The 17,053-nt window shown below is 42.0% G+C and overlaps 1 protein-coding gene across 3 annotated transcripts in view; it reads left to right on the top strand.

Moving 5' to 3' along the window:
* Positions 1-17,053, top strand: part of FHIP2B (FHF complex subunit HOOK interacting protein 2B) — a 1,026,346-nt gene that overhangs the window by 205,979 nt on the left and 803,314 nt on the right. For 2 of the 3 annotated variants that reach the window (XM_044082952.1, XM_044082953.1), the window contains exon 3: positions 5,920-6,089. The exons of the other annotated variant lie outside the window; for it this stretch is intronic. In XM_044082952.1, coding sequence (XP_043938887.1) covers positions 5,920-6,089 — 170 coding nt within the window. The remainder of the gene's footprint in view (positions 1-5,919; positions 6,090-17,053) is intronic. 3 annotated transcript variants of the gene reach the window in all.

Below are 17,053 nucleotides of genomic sequence, written 5' to 3'. Positions count from 1 at the left end.
CAGCTGATGCCTTTATACCCGAAGAACTGCAGCTATGACGTCAGGTGAAGTGCGACACCAGCCGAGGCCAGACCCAGACTTTGGAATCCGGCCGACCGAAGGGCTGCCTGACGACAGGACAACCCATTTGTAAGGACTGCAGATGCTATCCTGTTCGGACATCTACATTTATGGTAGGTACAAAACTGTACTTTTTGTACCTACCATAAAAGTAGATGTTTGAGTGCTAATACAGCTGCAGTACAGTTTTCCCTCCCTCCTTCCCCTCTTGGTAAAGGCCTAGGGCCTAACCCCTCTTCATACAACCTGATGGGGTTATCCTTCTATGGTATATTTGCTTGCAACTACTGATTTTTGATTATATTGCATTTCATGTATTTAAATATAATTTATGTATTGCCTTCCTTCTGGGGGCACCTGACATCTGGGGCAAGAAAGACTGAAGAAAATGGCGTCGGCTGTGTCTTATATACCCCTGCCTCACTGACGTCAGGAAAGAAAGCGACAACAACCGACGCCGGACCTAGACTTTGGAATTCGGCCGACCGAGGGACCACCTGACGGCAGAGTACCCCATCTGTGATTACTGCAGCTGTATTAGCACTCGAACATCTACATTTATGGTAGGTACAAAACTGTTCTTTACAGATCAAGCCAACCTCAGCTTCCAAGGCAAAGACTAAAACAGCTTTAAAGACAAAGAAACAAGTACAGCATTCTCCTGGACAGACTTCCATGCCTAAGAAACAGATGCTCAAAATGGCCGAAGACCTTATTACTTTGATCAGGGGTTCCCATCCCCCTCCTGATAAGAGGCCTAGGCAAGACACTGAATATGATTCTTCTGATCAGGTTTCCATTTCTACTGACTCCTCTTCAGAACAGGGATACTCTCTTCCTCCCTATGAGGATTCTGACGCTGAAGAATCTATCCCTTCAGCCTCTCCTCCTGAGGACTATTCTTTTGGGGAAACCCTGCATACCATGAGGGAGCATTTTCACTGGGAGAGCCAAGATTACTCAGAATTTAAGAAAAGGCTCAGAGATTTTCTCGTACTGCCTCAGCACAGACCTCTTGCTATTCCACCTGTACTAGACATTGTAGATGATGTATTTTCAGAGTCCGGCCTGTCTCCTGACTCTTTACCCCCTGCACCCGTTAAGCCAGACAGGTACTACAAGATTCCAGATTCACATAAATTTCTATATAAAAACCCTGCTGCTGACCCAGAAACTATTTCTCAGGGTCCCAAAGGGGTCAAGGCTTCCAGTGCAAAAAAACCCTGTCCCCTCTGATAGGGATTCTAGAGCACTGGACAGATGGGGGAAAAAGTTTACACTTCTGTTACCCTGGCTGTAAGGGCTTTAAATTGTCCGTTTCATATGCTTAAATATCAGCAATACTTACTGTCACCGCTAAAACAGAAAATGTTGACAAATTCTGAATGTTCTGAAAACAAGGAAATGCAGGATTTATTGCATGCAGCTGAACAAGTGGGAAAGCATACTTTGCAATGTGGTTTTGATTCACTGGAGGCCTCTTGCAGGGCCGCTGTTACAGGCTCTGTCATTCGAAGGCATGCTTGGTTAAAGGAACAGAATCTGCCTGATCATGTTAAAGCAAAATTACTGGATGCTCCATTACAGCATGATACTTTGTTTGGTGTTAAGGCAGAAGAGGTGTTAAAGAAAATGGAGGATAAAGCGAAGTCTATGCAGACAGTAAAGGATTTTTTACAGATTCAGCCACCCAGATTTAGCAGGAACTGGCCTTCTAAGAATTGGTCCTTTCCTGTGTCAGACAGGCCACAAAGAGGCAGATACAGGCGCCCTAGAGGCAGATCTCAGCCCCAAGACTCATACAGGCCTAAACAATGGGGTGCTTCTACCTCCAAAAGCAGAAAAGACAAATCACAGCCAAATAGGAAACAGTCCCAATGACTTTCCAATGCCAATGCCGAGCACTTATCTTTTGACAGCACCCTTAGGGGGAAAGCTAACACTTTTTTCACAAAATTGGCAAAAGATCATCCAGGACAAATGGGTCTTGAATATAGTTTCTCAGGGCTATAGGTTCCACTTTCACACCCTTCCAAAGACAAAAGGTATGCCAGACCTGCCACACAATCAATGGGCAGAGGCACAAAAGCAAATCTCATCTCTCATGGACATGAGGGCTATTCAGCCAGTACCACAGCAAGAGCAGGGACAAGGATTTTACTCGAGACTTTTCTTGGTACCCAGAAAGGACAAAGCCTGGAGACCAATACTGGACCTGTCTATTCTAAACACTTTTCTGGACGTTCCAAAATTCAAAATGTTGACACTGCAGCAGCTTCTGCCCATGCTGGGCAAGAAGGCTTGGCTTGTAACTTTGGACCTCAAAGAGGCATACCTGCATGTCCCAATCAGACAGTCTTGCAGAAGATACCTCAGATTCATAGCTGGCTCAGTGCACTACCAATTCTCTGCACTGCCCTTTGGCTTATCTACTGCGCCCAGGGTCTTCACAAAATGCCTGGTACCAGTAATTGCATTTTGCAAACAAAGAGGAATTCAAATATATCCCTACTTTGATGACTGCCTTATTCAAGCAGAGAGCATGGACATTCTACTGAAGCATCTGGCGTTTGTAAAAATATTACTAATTTGCCTAGGGTACACAGTAAACGAAAAGAAATCAAAACTAGTACCCTCTCAAGAGATAATATTCCTGGGTGCAAGCTTAAATACAACTGCCTAGATGGCTTATCTCACGCCAGACAAACAAAGAAGACAACTGACTTCTTACTTTGAAAAGATGGCAACAAAGACCCAATTACCTGCAAGAAAAATTCTGTAGGCTTTGGGCTTCATGGCATTCTGCTAATTCCATATGCAAGACTGCATATGAGGAAGCTACAGTGATATCTAAAAAGTGTTTGGACTCAACATTGCCACAGCCTAGAAACATTAATTACCCTCATTCCCTGCCTGTAACAGGAGTTTCGATGGTGGGCACTGGCCTGTCACCACAACAAGGGACAGTCATTCACTTTACCAACAGCCAGGCAAACACTAACAACAGATACTTCGGATTATGCCTGGGGGGGCCCACATGACAGGAAAATGTATTCAGGGCACGTGGCCCACAAGCCAAATGCATCTTCATATCAATCAAAAAGAGATGCCAGCTGTACAGAATGCCCTGACAGCCTTCAAGGACCTACTCCATCCAGGACAACTGTTGATAAAGACGGACAATACTACAGTCATGTGGTACATAAACAAGCAAGGGGGCACACATTCCTACCCCCTCTGCAGACAAGCCATGACTTTGTGGAACACAGCATTGACTTACCAAGTGCAGCTGCAAGCACAATTCCTGCCAGGAAAGACAAATACTCTGGCAGACGAACTAAGCAGAAGCCTCATGGACCCTCACGAGTGGAAACTAGATCCACAAGTCTTCAGCATGATAACAAGGAAATGGGGATGCCCAGACATAGATCTGATTGTCTCCCCTCACAACTGCCAACTACAGAGATTCTGCACAAGGACTTATCACAAACAAGCATGGAAGGTGGATGCTCTGTCTTTCAGCTGGAAAACCCTTACAGTATATGCCTTTCCTCCACTGCCCCCCCCCCCCCCCAAGGTACTCCTAAAGGTCAGACAAGAGAAGCCAAAAATGATACTGATTGCCCCAGACTGGCCATGCCAGCACTGGTATCCAGTCCTAAAGAGCTTGTCTCAAGGCCCAGCCTGGACTTCACCTCAAATTCCTCATCTACTGACCCAACAAAACAATCAGATCCTGCACAGCCAACTCAGAACTGTAAATCTCGCTGCATGGCGGATAATATACCCACTCAGAACACACCTCTCTCTAAAGCAGTTATGGATGTTATTTTGGAGGCCAGGAGGCCCAGCACCAGAAAATCTTATGCAGAAAAATGGAAAAGATACTGTGCTTGGAACCAGGCACAAGGAGTTGACACACTTGTTCCAAATATTCCTCAGATTTTACAATACCTAACTGAGATGCTGGACAAAGGCCTATCCTTCTCATCAATTAAGATCCATGCCTCTGCCATTTCAGCTCATTACAATACGGAACCGCCTATTTTTTCACATCCACTGCTAAGGCAGTACCTCAGAGGGGCCAAAAACATAAGACCTCCAAGGAGAGCACCAATACCTACATGGGACCTCAATTTTGTCTTGGAAAAACTCACACTGCCTCCTTTTGAGCCAGCCAATACAGCCGAGATAAAATTCTTATCATGGAAAACAGCTCTTCTCCTAGCAATAACTTCAGCAAGAAGAGTCTCAGAGTTACAGGCATTAATGGCTGTGGAACCTTTTATTATTTTCCATCCGGACAGGGTTTCTCTAAGGACGAACCCAACATTTATGCCTAAGGTAGTGTCCAGTGTGGCTCTTAATCAAACAATTCATTTGCCTACTTTTTATCCAAACCCACAGAATAAAGGGGAGAGACTTCTGCATTCTTTGGACATACACAGACAGCTACGCTTCTACTTGGACAAAACTAAAGCTTTCAGAAAGACTGAGCAACTTTTAGTGGCATATGTTGCAGGATCACGAGGAAAGGCCGTCTCAAAGCAGACTATTTCAAAATGGATAGGCCACTGCATTCGTTTCTGCTATTCACAACATGGCAAATCAGTGCCTAAGGGCATTAGACCACACTCAGCCAGAGCAGCAGCCATTTCAGCAACCTTCCTCAGAGGAGTACCAACCAAGGATATTTTGGAGGCTGCAACTTGGACTTCAGTGCACACATTTACAAAGCACTACCCTTACCTCTTTACTCTAAATCCAGAGCAGGCTTTGCCACTGCAGTTCTGCAGGGCCTCATAGCCACTCCTAATTCTATTTAGACCCAGCCACCCAACCCAGCTTTGGGATTCAACCCAAGTGTAATGACTGCAATAGTGAAACACGATGAACATAGTACAGTTGTGTACCTACCATAAATGTAGATGTTGGAGTGTATTCACTGTTGCAGTCCAGGTTACCCACCCACCACCCACCTTTCTTTGCTGGGACTTATCTGTACTTCTCTGTTCTATACAACCTATGTGGTGCATTTGCTTGTAGATGAAGGTAAATTTTATGTTAGTGCATGCTTTTTATAAGCAATATTTTTAGCCTACCCTTTTGGGGGCACCTGACATCTGGGGCAAGAAAAACTGAAGAAAATGGCATTGGCTGCATCTTATATTCCCCTGGCGCACTGATGTCAGGGAAGAGGCGACAGCAATGGATGCCGGACCAGGACTTTGGAATTCAGGCCGACTGCGGATAGCCTGCCAGCAGGATAACCCAAGTGTAATGACTGCAACAGTGAATACACTTGAACATCTACATTTATGGTAGGTACACAACTGTACTTTAGGATGGTAGCCTAGTCCACTTTTCTTTAACTCCTCACCTCTTTCTCCCATAACTCTACAGGGTGCTCCTTCTTCAGGTTTGATTAGTGCATGGAGAGGGAGCTATGGGAATTCTTCTGGTTAGGCTTCCATCTCTTGGGGGCATTTCTAGCCTGGGCAGCTAGTGTTGTGGCTATTTCCAGACCCCCTGCAGATTGCAGGGGCAAGAAAGAACTAAAGATGGTACAGGATGATGTCTCTCTTATACCACAGAAGTGATTATTTCCAGGAAGAAGGGCATCCACTCAACAAGGAGGGAAAAGGTGAAAAGCTCTGAAAGTTGGGCAGGACTTGGGGCTTTCTGTCCTAAGAGTTAGCACTATTGCAAATAGTGAACATATTCGTACATGTAGTTATGGTAAGCTCCAACACAACTGTACTTTATTTCTGCTTCTATAATATTTTGTCTCATAAACCAAATAATAGATTTGGTCTCACACAAGTGAACACTATGTCTGATTAAGTACATTCTTCATAGATGAAGCGGCACCTGTTAAGGAAACGGACATTCCTTGGCGTTTGAAACAGATGCTGGACATACTGGTTTATGAGGAAAAGAAGCATGGATCTACAGAAACTGGACCCTGCATGGAATATTTGCTGCAGCACAAAATTTTAGAGACTCTTTGCACCCTTGGAAAAGCAGAGGTAAGGCTCAAGCACTGACCTTACTTGATTTAGTTGTAGAAGCATTAAAGGATGGAATAACTTCCGTAAGGAGCTGTCTCAGTGACACAAAAACATTTTCCATTTTCATTTTCAATATTTTAGTAGTTTCAGTCGCATGTGTTTAAATTCTTTAGCTTCATGAAGGTCTGTGACTGTCTCTGTTGTGCTTTTTATCCGTTTGACCCTTTTTAGCAACAAGCCCACACTCCATTCTGCAGTTCTCAAGCTATGTAAGTGGTTCATGACCTCATTACTTGTGCTTTAATTGCTCTTGAAGGATAACTGTGCTAAGAGGCCATTATCTGTGATCTGAATGGTAAGATGTTATTACTTATTTCCTGATTCATCTGGCTGTACAGTTATGTTGAGCAGTGATCTGGAGTTGCTTACATATTGTGTACCAGGATTCAGCATAGTTACAACTGCATCCATGTATTGCCCCCCCCCCCCCCCCCCCCCCCAGTCGCTGCTGTAGTGTTTGGATACAAAGCTTGTCAGTCAGCTAATGCATTCCATGAGCTGGCAGATAGAACTGGTTCAAATGACATCAGTCAGGTCCTAAATCGTTATCGTTTTTTGTTCAAGAACGACATATTAACATACAAAGGAGACATTTTAAAATAACCATCGCCATTGTTATACCCCACTGGCATGTGTGGCACCGTATTTTTCTATAATTGTTTTCTTCCTTATCTAGCAGGTTCAGCGTAGAAGAGTTAAAGCTGTAAGTTGCCAATGAGTTTGGGAAGGTTGGTTTAATGGTTAAGGTATTTGTCTCACAGACGCAAAATACAAGGTTTGATTCTCGCCTTTAAGGGAAATTGGCTAGGATTAAAATGGCCCACAGGGGCAGCTAGCCTGATATTTATCTATGAACTTCATTATGCAGTTCTGGATTTGATTTGCAGTTTTCATTTGCTACTGTGTGAGCCTGAGCAAGTCCCCTCATCAGCACATGCTGAAGCACCTTCGTTGAAAGCAGGCCTAACCCAGATGGGGAAGAAATATGTAAATAAAAAAATGGTTGTCATATGTATGGTGAAACACATGGTGATGGGATAACATTGACTTACTAATAAAATCACAACTGTCTTACATTTAGCACATTTTAAGAATGCAGTAGTAAGTTGTATGGGTAGTTTAGATATTTGACAAGTAAACTTTCTTTTAAAGACCAAATGCCATGAGTCTGACATTTCATACATGTTTAGCAGTGCTACGTTTGGAAAATATATTTTTAGTCCTAAGAAAGTGTAAATCAACAAAATTGAAGTTATTTTTGTGATCAACTTTTGCTAATTAGTTTAGTCCCAGTATTCAGGACCTATTTTAGGAGATACCCATAGTGGTATTCTGTTGAGATAAATTTGGCCAGTGTTTCAGGGAGTTTCCATGATTATTTTCCATTTACCTTGAAACAAGAATGGTGTACAGTGGCAGAGGTGCAGAGTGTACCATGCATGGAGAGTATCTCAGTGGAGGATGGAAGTGCTTGTGGAAAGAACCCCTGGTGATAGTAACCAAGACAATGGAATTCTTACTGTTGTAACTTTAATTTTGCAAATTCCAGTTTACTTTGGGAGCAGTTGCCTAATTGGAAGCTGTTGCAAACTTACAAGTTTTAGGGAAAGATGGTTTGTAGGTCTGAGGTAGTAGACTGTAGTCAAAATGCTGAAGAGATGTCAAAAAAGTTAAACATCTTGGAAATGCAGATAGAACTGATATCTTGGTCTGACTGTTAAAATCATAAGTTAGGGGATTAGAGTTTTAGTGTACCTGTGGTAAGACTAGTCTGGCACAATGTACAAAATAGTTTAGTTTTTTTTTTTTTTTTACAGAAGTTTCAGGAGACACCACAACATTTGAGCAGAGACTGGGCGGAAGGAACATAAAGAGGTTGTGATACAAGTCCATCTTTTTTGCTTTTACATAGATATTTTGGTGTAAACCTTTATAGACTTATTGGTAAGGGGGCAGTTTATGCTATTTCATAATGGCACGCGTAGAGTGTTTGGCAGAGTCTGGATATATCAAAACGTTGGCTCCATGAAAAGCAATGTATTGTTACTTTCAAATTAAAGACATTTTTGCTGTTGAAATTAAAAAAAAAATCAGGACGCTATGGAAAGGCCTTAGTAAATTTAGTAAAACCATAGACAAGTCTGGAGTGTGGACTGGTTGTTGGGGGGGGATTCTCTGTATTAAAATGCAGGAATGCCCATTTCAATTCTAAAGCATAATTATAAAGTGTTTATGTCTATAGTGGCTAGCAGAATGGCAAAGGTGTTGACAAAATTGATAGGTATGGACTAATGTAATTTTGTTTAGGGTAGGCAAAGCAGAATGTAAGAAAATACCGCTGTTGGTGGGTCTTGATGCAGAGAAAGCATTTGCATTCCCTAATAAAGTAATAAAGTTAATTAGAAGGATATATGAGGGATCTAAGGTAAAAATCAAATGGGAATGTTCCTCTCTGATAAGTTGTGTCTGAACAAAGGAACCAGACAGAGGTATCTTCATTCCCTATTTGTTATTTGCGTTATGTTTAGAGCGATTGACAAAGAAAATAAGGGGCTCAGAAATTCAAGGATATAATTGGTGTGGTAATCAGGAAAAGTTGGCTTTATTTACAGAAAATATTATTTTCTGCCTGATAAAACCAGAAAAGGACATTTAAGTGTTATGAAACATTTTGAGACAGTTTCAAGTCTTTTTGAGATATAAAATTAATGAAGATAAAACGAAGGCTACAGTTTTAAGCTGTGTACTCACACTTGAATTGGTTCAGGAATACCAGTATATATTTGCACAAGATAAAAGGAAGTATTTAGGAGTATGGATTTAAATGGATTTAGTTATGGCAGCTAAGGATATATGGGAAAAGACTAAACAAAAAATAATACAAAGACTGAGAAACTGGAAGCTCTTGTTTTTGGATGTAGATAGAAAGATACAAGCAGTGAAAATGTTTTTAGTCCTGTCATTTTTATATACAGCTCAGGCATAGGATCATAGGAGGTTACCAGGATAATGACCCTGGGGCCCTTACAAGCCTAGCCAAGAGTTTATCCCCAAAAAGACTTCAGTCAGCCCCTGTCGCCCCTGTCAGTGAGGGACACAGGTGGAACCCCTGGGACAAATTTGTGGTTTCCCATCCTCTCATCAAGGTTGCGCTTGGAGGGTCAGCGAGTACTCTGATGTGTATGGAAAGTCTGTTCCAGAGATGGGCAACCTCTGGGAGACAGACCTGTCTCTCCAGCAGGTTTTGTTGATGTCTCATATTAGATTCAGGCCTTTCAAGTGGGTAATGGAGAGGAGTTAGACTTACAGATATGGAGCATCTGTAGTAGCGCAGGGTCCGATATTGCCTTGTAGGCGAGACATAGATCACCTCTGAGCAACCTGTACAATACTGAGCCTGTCTGGATAGGACATGTGTTGGAGGCCATGGATTCTCTTAGTGAGGTATTTCTGTGGCCTTTCCAGTTGGTGCAGATGTTTGGAGAGGTACATACCAAAAGGGGCATTATACTCCATTATTGGTCTAATGAGGGAGGAGTATAGAGAGGTAATAACCTCCTTTTTTCTAGATGAAATCCCTTTTCTTATGAGATGAACCAAGTAAAAGGCTTTTCTGACCACTGCTGCTACATGATGGTCGAATGTGAGATTATCAACCTTAGTACCCAGGTCTCTCACCACGGGTTTGTGTGTTTAGGGAGTTGCCGTTGTTGTGGTGATCAGTAGGGGCCTTGTTGCCGAATGGTATGATGATACTTTTTTTTGCGTTTAACTTTGGTCATGAGTTTGGCACCAGTCATTAGTTGCTGTGAGACCCTCTTTAGTATGTTAACATCATTTGGGGAGTCAGTGACAGCACCCAACTTACAGTCGTCTGCAAACTTGGTCAGCCACAGGCCTTTTGTCTTTGCCTGGACCTTCAAGAAGTAGATGTCAGACAGTAGGGGTCCCAGGACAGATCCATGGGGAACTCCACTAATGACAGGTCTGTTATCAGAGGTGGAGGCACCTGTTTTGCCCTTGAGCGTCCTGTCAGTGAGCCAGTTGTTGGCCAGCCACCTAATGAGATAGGAATTTACACCAAGTTTTGTTAGCTTTTCGATGATGCCCAAGTGGGGGATTGTGTCAAAGGCCATGGCCAAGTCAAGGTAAGCTGTATGTACTGACTTTCCTTCATCCAGGGCCTTGGTGACTGTCTGAAAAAAGTCAACCAGGTTCAACAGGCAAGATCTGCCCTTGATGAATTTGAACTGGGTGGGGTCAAGTGCTTGGAGATTACCTATGTCCTTGTTTATGAGATCCATAATAATACACTCCATGGCTTTACAGATCAGACTTGTCAAACTAATGGGGTGATAGTTTCCAGGGTCTGCAGTGCAAGGGGATGACAATGGCAGAGTTTCCAGGGTCTGCAGTGCAAGGGGATGACAATGGCAGTTCTCCACTGTGCTGGGATGAAGCCTGTACTTAGGCTGTGGTTGAATAGGATGCTGAATGGCAAAGCCAGTTCTTGCTCGAGACTATGCAGAATACAGCCTGGGATACTATCCGGTCCCATGGAAGCTGTGTTCTTTGCCTTGGATAGGGCCTTAAACACTTGATATATGAAGATGTGAGGTGCGGGACAAGTATCGGGGATGTTGAAAAGGTCTTGGGGGGGGGCAGGAGGGTAAAGTTTGTGCTGAACCTGTCTGCTAGCAGGTTGGCTCTTTTTGTCATCCAAAGGAGAAGTTGTTGACAGTAGTTTATGAAGAGTTCAAGGATTGTTTATGAGAGGGAAACAGGGCAAGTGTTAAGTAGGATAAGTTGATCCTTCAGTAGAACAAGTTGATTTAGGATTACCTGATTTGAAGGGATATTTTAACACCTTACCTGTAATCTAATCCTATCTCTAACATTCAAGAATTGCTATCCCTTCATCCATGCAAAAAAAAAAAAAGTGACATATTATTTGCAAATACTGTTCGTATAAACAAAACAACACTGGTAAAACTGTATACCTTAAATGTAAGAAATGACTTATAACATTGTCCTATTATAAGATAAAAACAGAGCCAAAAGAACAATTGTTATAAAAGCATAGGCAAGCAGCCCCCTGAAGTCAAGAGGCAATAAATCCAGGCTGAGAATATATCCAAAGATATAAATAAAGTCCACAGAAGATAAATCAGGTACCAGTTTAATAGAAGACACAAGCGCTTTCACATAGCTTCATCAGGTGTAACCATTTCATCTAAAAACACACCTTTATACATGCATTAATTGATCACATGACTGAAACTTTTAAAGAGACAAAACTCATTTTATATTAATATAATATAAACAAATAACTAAATACAAATAACAAATACAAATGCAAATAAAAATGTATAAACAGATGAATTATATATATATATGTAAATATAAATATGAGTACTACTATTAAAACGTAGCTTAAATAAAACTCAAGTGCCTAAAAAGTACATCTCCTATTTAGTGGTCTGTTACGTAATATGGGCTTGATAGGAACACATTCATTGAGACCATGTCCTTTATGGGATCTCAGTCTAACTATCATCGTTCTGATTTCTCATCAGGCCACATCTTCATGTGGCCACGTGAACTAATGAAATCAGAGCAAATGGCAGCTCCAGCTCAGCGAGCACAAACGGAAGGGAGCGCACGTTTACAAGAACTTGATAATGTCTTGATTCAAGACAATAGTGTGTTCAACGAAGATATTATAGTCATGGTTTATACCTGTCTTTCTATTTTTATTTCTATACCAGTCGAACTATGTTGCCTGTATCATGTATATTTACTGTTTGTATAACTTTGAATTCATATTATGTCTATGGTTATGCACACTGTTATTAATTTGTTTGTATGTGGAGTTTTTCTCCCTGGGCCTTCACTGAAAATGGGAACTTTTCCTGTAAACAAATGTAAAATAAATAGTTTTAGAGTTGAGCCTCATAAACATAACAAGGCTCATAATTCCCCAGCAGGGGGGAATTGTGTCAAAAGCTTTTGGCTAGGTCGTGGTGTTTGGTGTGTACCAGATTGCTTTCTTCTGTTGCTTTGGTGGCCTTTTCAAAAAAAAAATCCACCAGGATGAGTAAATGTAACCTGCCTTTGATGAATCCAAACCGAGATGGGTCCACACAAGACCAAACCCTAAAAGTGCTATTAAAAGCTAAAAGTACTGTATTGATGGGTTCTGACAGTATCCCTTGTTACATTTTACATAGCATGACCCAGAAAATTACAGACCCATAATAATGGCCAGCCTCATATGTTAAGCCATGGAAAGACGTATCACTGAACTAATCGATAAGGACATAGAGAACCTTGAAACAGAAAGGTTGTGCAGAAGAGTTTAGAACATTTGTAAATTATTTGAACACTGTGAATATTTTTTTGGAATTCACTTATAGTGTTGGAGAAAATAGTACCAATTTTTTTTAGACCTAACCATTTATGAGGGGGATGGTGAGCTTTTAACTAAAATTTGTAGAAAAAAAAGAACATGCAAAGCAACCAGTGCGTATCTGTACTTCTGCATCATGCATTCTAATATATAGACAAAAAAAAAAAAAAAAAAAAGAACTTAAAGGGGCAATATGCCAGTTTGAGCAGACTTACAGTGGATGATGCTCAGAGGTCATGATTCTCTGCCTGAAGATCTGAGAAATATGTGCCAAAAAGGAGAGGTCCCATCACAGAATTGTAATGGACAACGCTGGTCACTTTCATAATTTGAGGTGCTTGCGACTTGCACATTGTGGGCTTTGTTTTTTTTAGACGTTTTGCAATATATCTTATAACATATGGGTTGTTTTTTTAAACCATTCTGTATGATGCCAGCATGAGAAATTGAGTAGAAAACCTTGACCAGATCAAGATATGCCATGTTTACTACATGGCCACCATCTACAACCTCTGTAACCCTTTCAAAGCAGTTTACCAGATTCAATAGATGGGATCTACCCTTCACAAAGCCAAACTTTTGGGAGTCAAATCTAATAAGGTCGTTGATATTATAGTTACTGAGGTAATTTATAATATGTTCCATGATTCTGCAGATGAGGATTGTAAGGCTGATAGGTCTGTAATTACTCTGGTCATTTGTAAGACCACTGTTCGGGAAGGCATCACAGCTGCATTGTGCCAGTCATCGGCAACAAAACCAGTAGCTAAACTAAAATTAAACCATTTAAGGAGTATTTTTGCAAGGGCATGTTTAATTGTCGGGTCCCATGGAGGAAGTATTTTTGGCCTTGTTTAGCACTTTCTATAAGTGATCTTTAGGGATAATTTGGGGAGTAAAGAGTTCAGGTATATAATCACTGTTGTCATGCAAGAAAAACACAAAATTCCAATACAAAAAGAGTGCTATCTTTAAATTTAATCCAGTTGTCAGAAACCGTGCAGGTATAACTGTTTTCCACGCGCACAAATTATCTCATACTGTTTGTGTACCAGACTAGTTTTCGATATCTATGCAGTAGTAAATCTCAGTGAGTAGAATAAAGTCCAGAAGGTTTAGGATTTTTTGCTTGGAAATATTTGCAGAGGTATTTTTTTACCCCAGACAGACTTAAGAGATATTTTCCTCTGGTAATTAGAAATGCTAGAGGTTTGGTGGAAAAGAGAGAGGCAATTGGGGACGTGTTTTTTGGGATTGTAACAAGTTAGCAGATTTTAAAAACTAATAAACAAAACAGGGTCCGCATAGTTCAGGGCTGAAACATGTGAAATCATTCACTTGGAAACTTCTTGTATAAACACAAAACATCTTGTTATAGATTGTAAAAATTCCTAAAAGAGTAGTCTGTTAGAAATGTTGGGGAGCAAATAGTTGTAACTATGGAAATTATTATTTTGAGCAGGAACACATGCTGTAAATTGCCTGTATATATAGTAAAGCCTTGATAAGTTTACTGCTGTTGGCTACAAAAACAAATAAAAAATAAAAACAATTAGAAAATGGAAATCAAAATCTAAACCAGCTGTAAATGATGTACTGAATATTGTAAAGAAAATAAAAGGACTAGTGGTGGTATCTTTAGAAAAGCGAAGGAGTGAATTGCATGGAAGTAAATGGAATACTTGGGAACAATACATGCAAAATAATAAAATTCACGAGGGGCAAGGTTTAAAGGAAGGCAGGAATTATTTAATGCTGGAGCGAATAATTGTTGAAAGGAAAGAAAACCGGTATGTAATGCATGATGTGTGAATATGCTAAGATGTTAATATGGTTTGTTCCATTTTCGATTAATGTATGTTTTATATGATAATGCAATAAAGTTGTTTAAAAAATGAGTAGAATAAAGAAAAAAAATGAGATAAAATGTAATCTGATATTGTTAATCCTCGTTCATTCCTTACGCATGGGTATCTGTTCGACCTCGGAACTGAGCTGGCCATTTTCCAAGCTCGCGTCGGCTACAAACTCTTGGGCTAAACTCTTACCCATAATCCCCCTCTCCATGTTACCCCAGATTTTGTTTGCCGCGTTGCCATTCAGTCGTGTCAAGCTGCTTCTCTTGAGCTAAGTATAGTTATTTGTTGTCAGAATAGTCATTTATATAACTTTTTCTGTCAGAAAAGTTTCTATTTTGTTGTCTCTTACCCTATCACATCTAGCGACCATATTTTCTTGAGTTTTCTTCTCTTTTCTCTACACCTTTTACTGCGACGTATTTCTCCCCTATCATCGTTGGTAATCTTCCTTTTTTCATACCTTCGGGTATTCTTTTGTACTATTGCTGGTACCCTTTCTCTATCCCTTTTTTTCTATCATGGCAGATAAGAAAGGTAGTCCGGGTTTTAAAAGGTGTTCTGATTGTGGACACAAATTACCTACATCTGATGCACACTCTTTGTGCGTTTATTTTCTGGGGGCGTCTCATTTATCTCTTGACCCACTCTGTACTATCTGTGAATATTTTTCTAACAGAACCTTGTTAGAAAGGAAAAACAAGTTGTTGCTGAAGGGACTTCTTAAATCTCCCTTTTCAGAAACTATTTCTGGGTCGGAGGCCTCATCCCCTCCTAGAGCCCATAAGAACATTTTGGATGTTCCTACTAAGGCCAAGTCTTTGCCTTCGTCCCAGGTTGGGGACTCCCGCCAACCAAAACCTAAAAGGGCTAAAGTTTCCGCTCCGGAGCTCACTCAGTCAGCCCCAGTGATTTTGGTGCCTAGACTTTCAGCACCGAGGCCTTCAGCTCCATTAGTGATCTCGGCTCCGTCTTCTCCTGCAGCCTTCACTATATCGGCACCGAGGGGCTCCTCAGTTCAGACTATTACGACTACTGTATCGGCGCCGACCGCTCAGTCGGCGCAGAGCTTGACCACGTCAGCTCCAACATGTTACTCTGAACCCACTCCTCAGTTGCTGGCTCCAATTTTCTCGGTTCCAGCTTCGGTACCGACAACCACTTCGGCACTGATCCTTCCGTCAGTGCAGACCGTGACCTCGGTGCAGACACCCGTAGTCCAGTCTCTCTCGGCACCGTTGTTCTCAGTGTGGACTGGTGAGGTGGGCACCGAGTTTGTCTCTTCTGTGGACAGGCCTGTTCCTCCCTCAGTCTCCGTGAGGTCCACTAGAAGCCTTTCCGAACATGATGTGTTGCGTCTTGTGGATCAGGTGCTCTTGGCCAGAGGTATCCCACCCCCCAGGACATATCCTTCCTTGGGAGGTGATCATCCATCTCCAAAGACCTCTTCTTATTCTCCTCCTTCATTACCTTTTGAAGTCCATTGATATAGCACAGTCTTCCCCCTCTGCGGTTCCCTTTATGGATCTCACTAAGGAACCGCAGTTGCCTTTGCGGCAGAAAAGTTTTGCTATGACCCAGGATGACAGTTGTGACACGCGTAATTTACTGCTCCACAGCCATCCGGAGACTCCAAGTCGACAGGCTGAGCCACTTGGGGGAGGGGTGTCCCCTGTCCTGGACACTCACACCTCTTCAGGTGGACCAGCCTTTCAACTGATGGAGAAGTCTTTCGCTTCCGCTGGTGATACTGGGCTGTCTAACCCCCGCCCTCCTCTGGTACACTGGTTTCACAAGTCGCACCTAGCAGACACCAGGTGCAAGGGCCTCAGGACATATTCCCACAGGAAACTCCTTTTCCGCTGTCTTCCCCAGCTTCTCCCTCTGAGGAAGTCCACCGGAAAAGTTTGTGTAAGAGGAAGCACATGGACTCCACAGAGGAGTCCCTCATTGAAGACACAGACTTTGATGAGGGAGAAGGATCCCCTCGGTCACCCTCTGAGGTATCCTTTGGTGATATCCTCGAAATTCTTAAACAGAGAGGTGACTGGCAGCCCTCTAATCCGACCTCTGAGTACTCTGTGTTCCAGCAGGCTTTTTGTGCCTGGCCCCCTACCTCCTGGGTTACTCCACCTGCCGATGAACTTGTCCGGCTCTTTTCCAATCATTCAAATGGAGGTGAGTATTGCCTTCATACCCTAGATATCCACAGGCAGATCATTTTTACTTAAACAGGGCTTGGTCCTTTCGTAAATCTGACCAGTTATTTTCGGCCTATTCTGGACCTAGATTAGGATCTGCTGTTGCTAAGGTCACATGAGCTAGATGGTTGAAGGACTGTGTGAGCTTCATTTATACACAACGTAATATCCTGTTGCCTACTACCAGGAAAGCTCATTCGACAAGGTCGGTGGCAACTTCTGCTGCCTTCCATGCCAGAGCTTCTTTACATGACATCTGTGCAGCTGCAACTTGGGCTACGCCTCATACCTTCATCAATCATTACAAATTGGATTTGGCCTCCAGGGGAAGAGCATCTTTTGGTTCTATTATGCTCAGGAATGTCCTTCCATGAGAGCCTCCCAGGAATAGAGGTAGCTGGGGACTCTGTCCCATACGTAAGGAATGAACGAGGATTAACAATATCAGATAAAGAT

Source organism: Protopterus annectens, chromosome 9.part0 (assembly GCF_019279795.1).
Source record: "Protopterus annectens isolate FY-2018-M chromosome 9.part0, PAN1.0, whole genome shotgun sequence".
NCBI lineage: Eukaryota > Metazoa > Chordata > Ceratodontiformes > Protopteridae > Protopterus > Protopterus annectens.
This window is presented reverse-complemented; position numbering and strand designations above follow the sequence as displayed.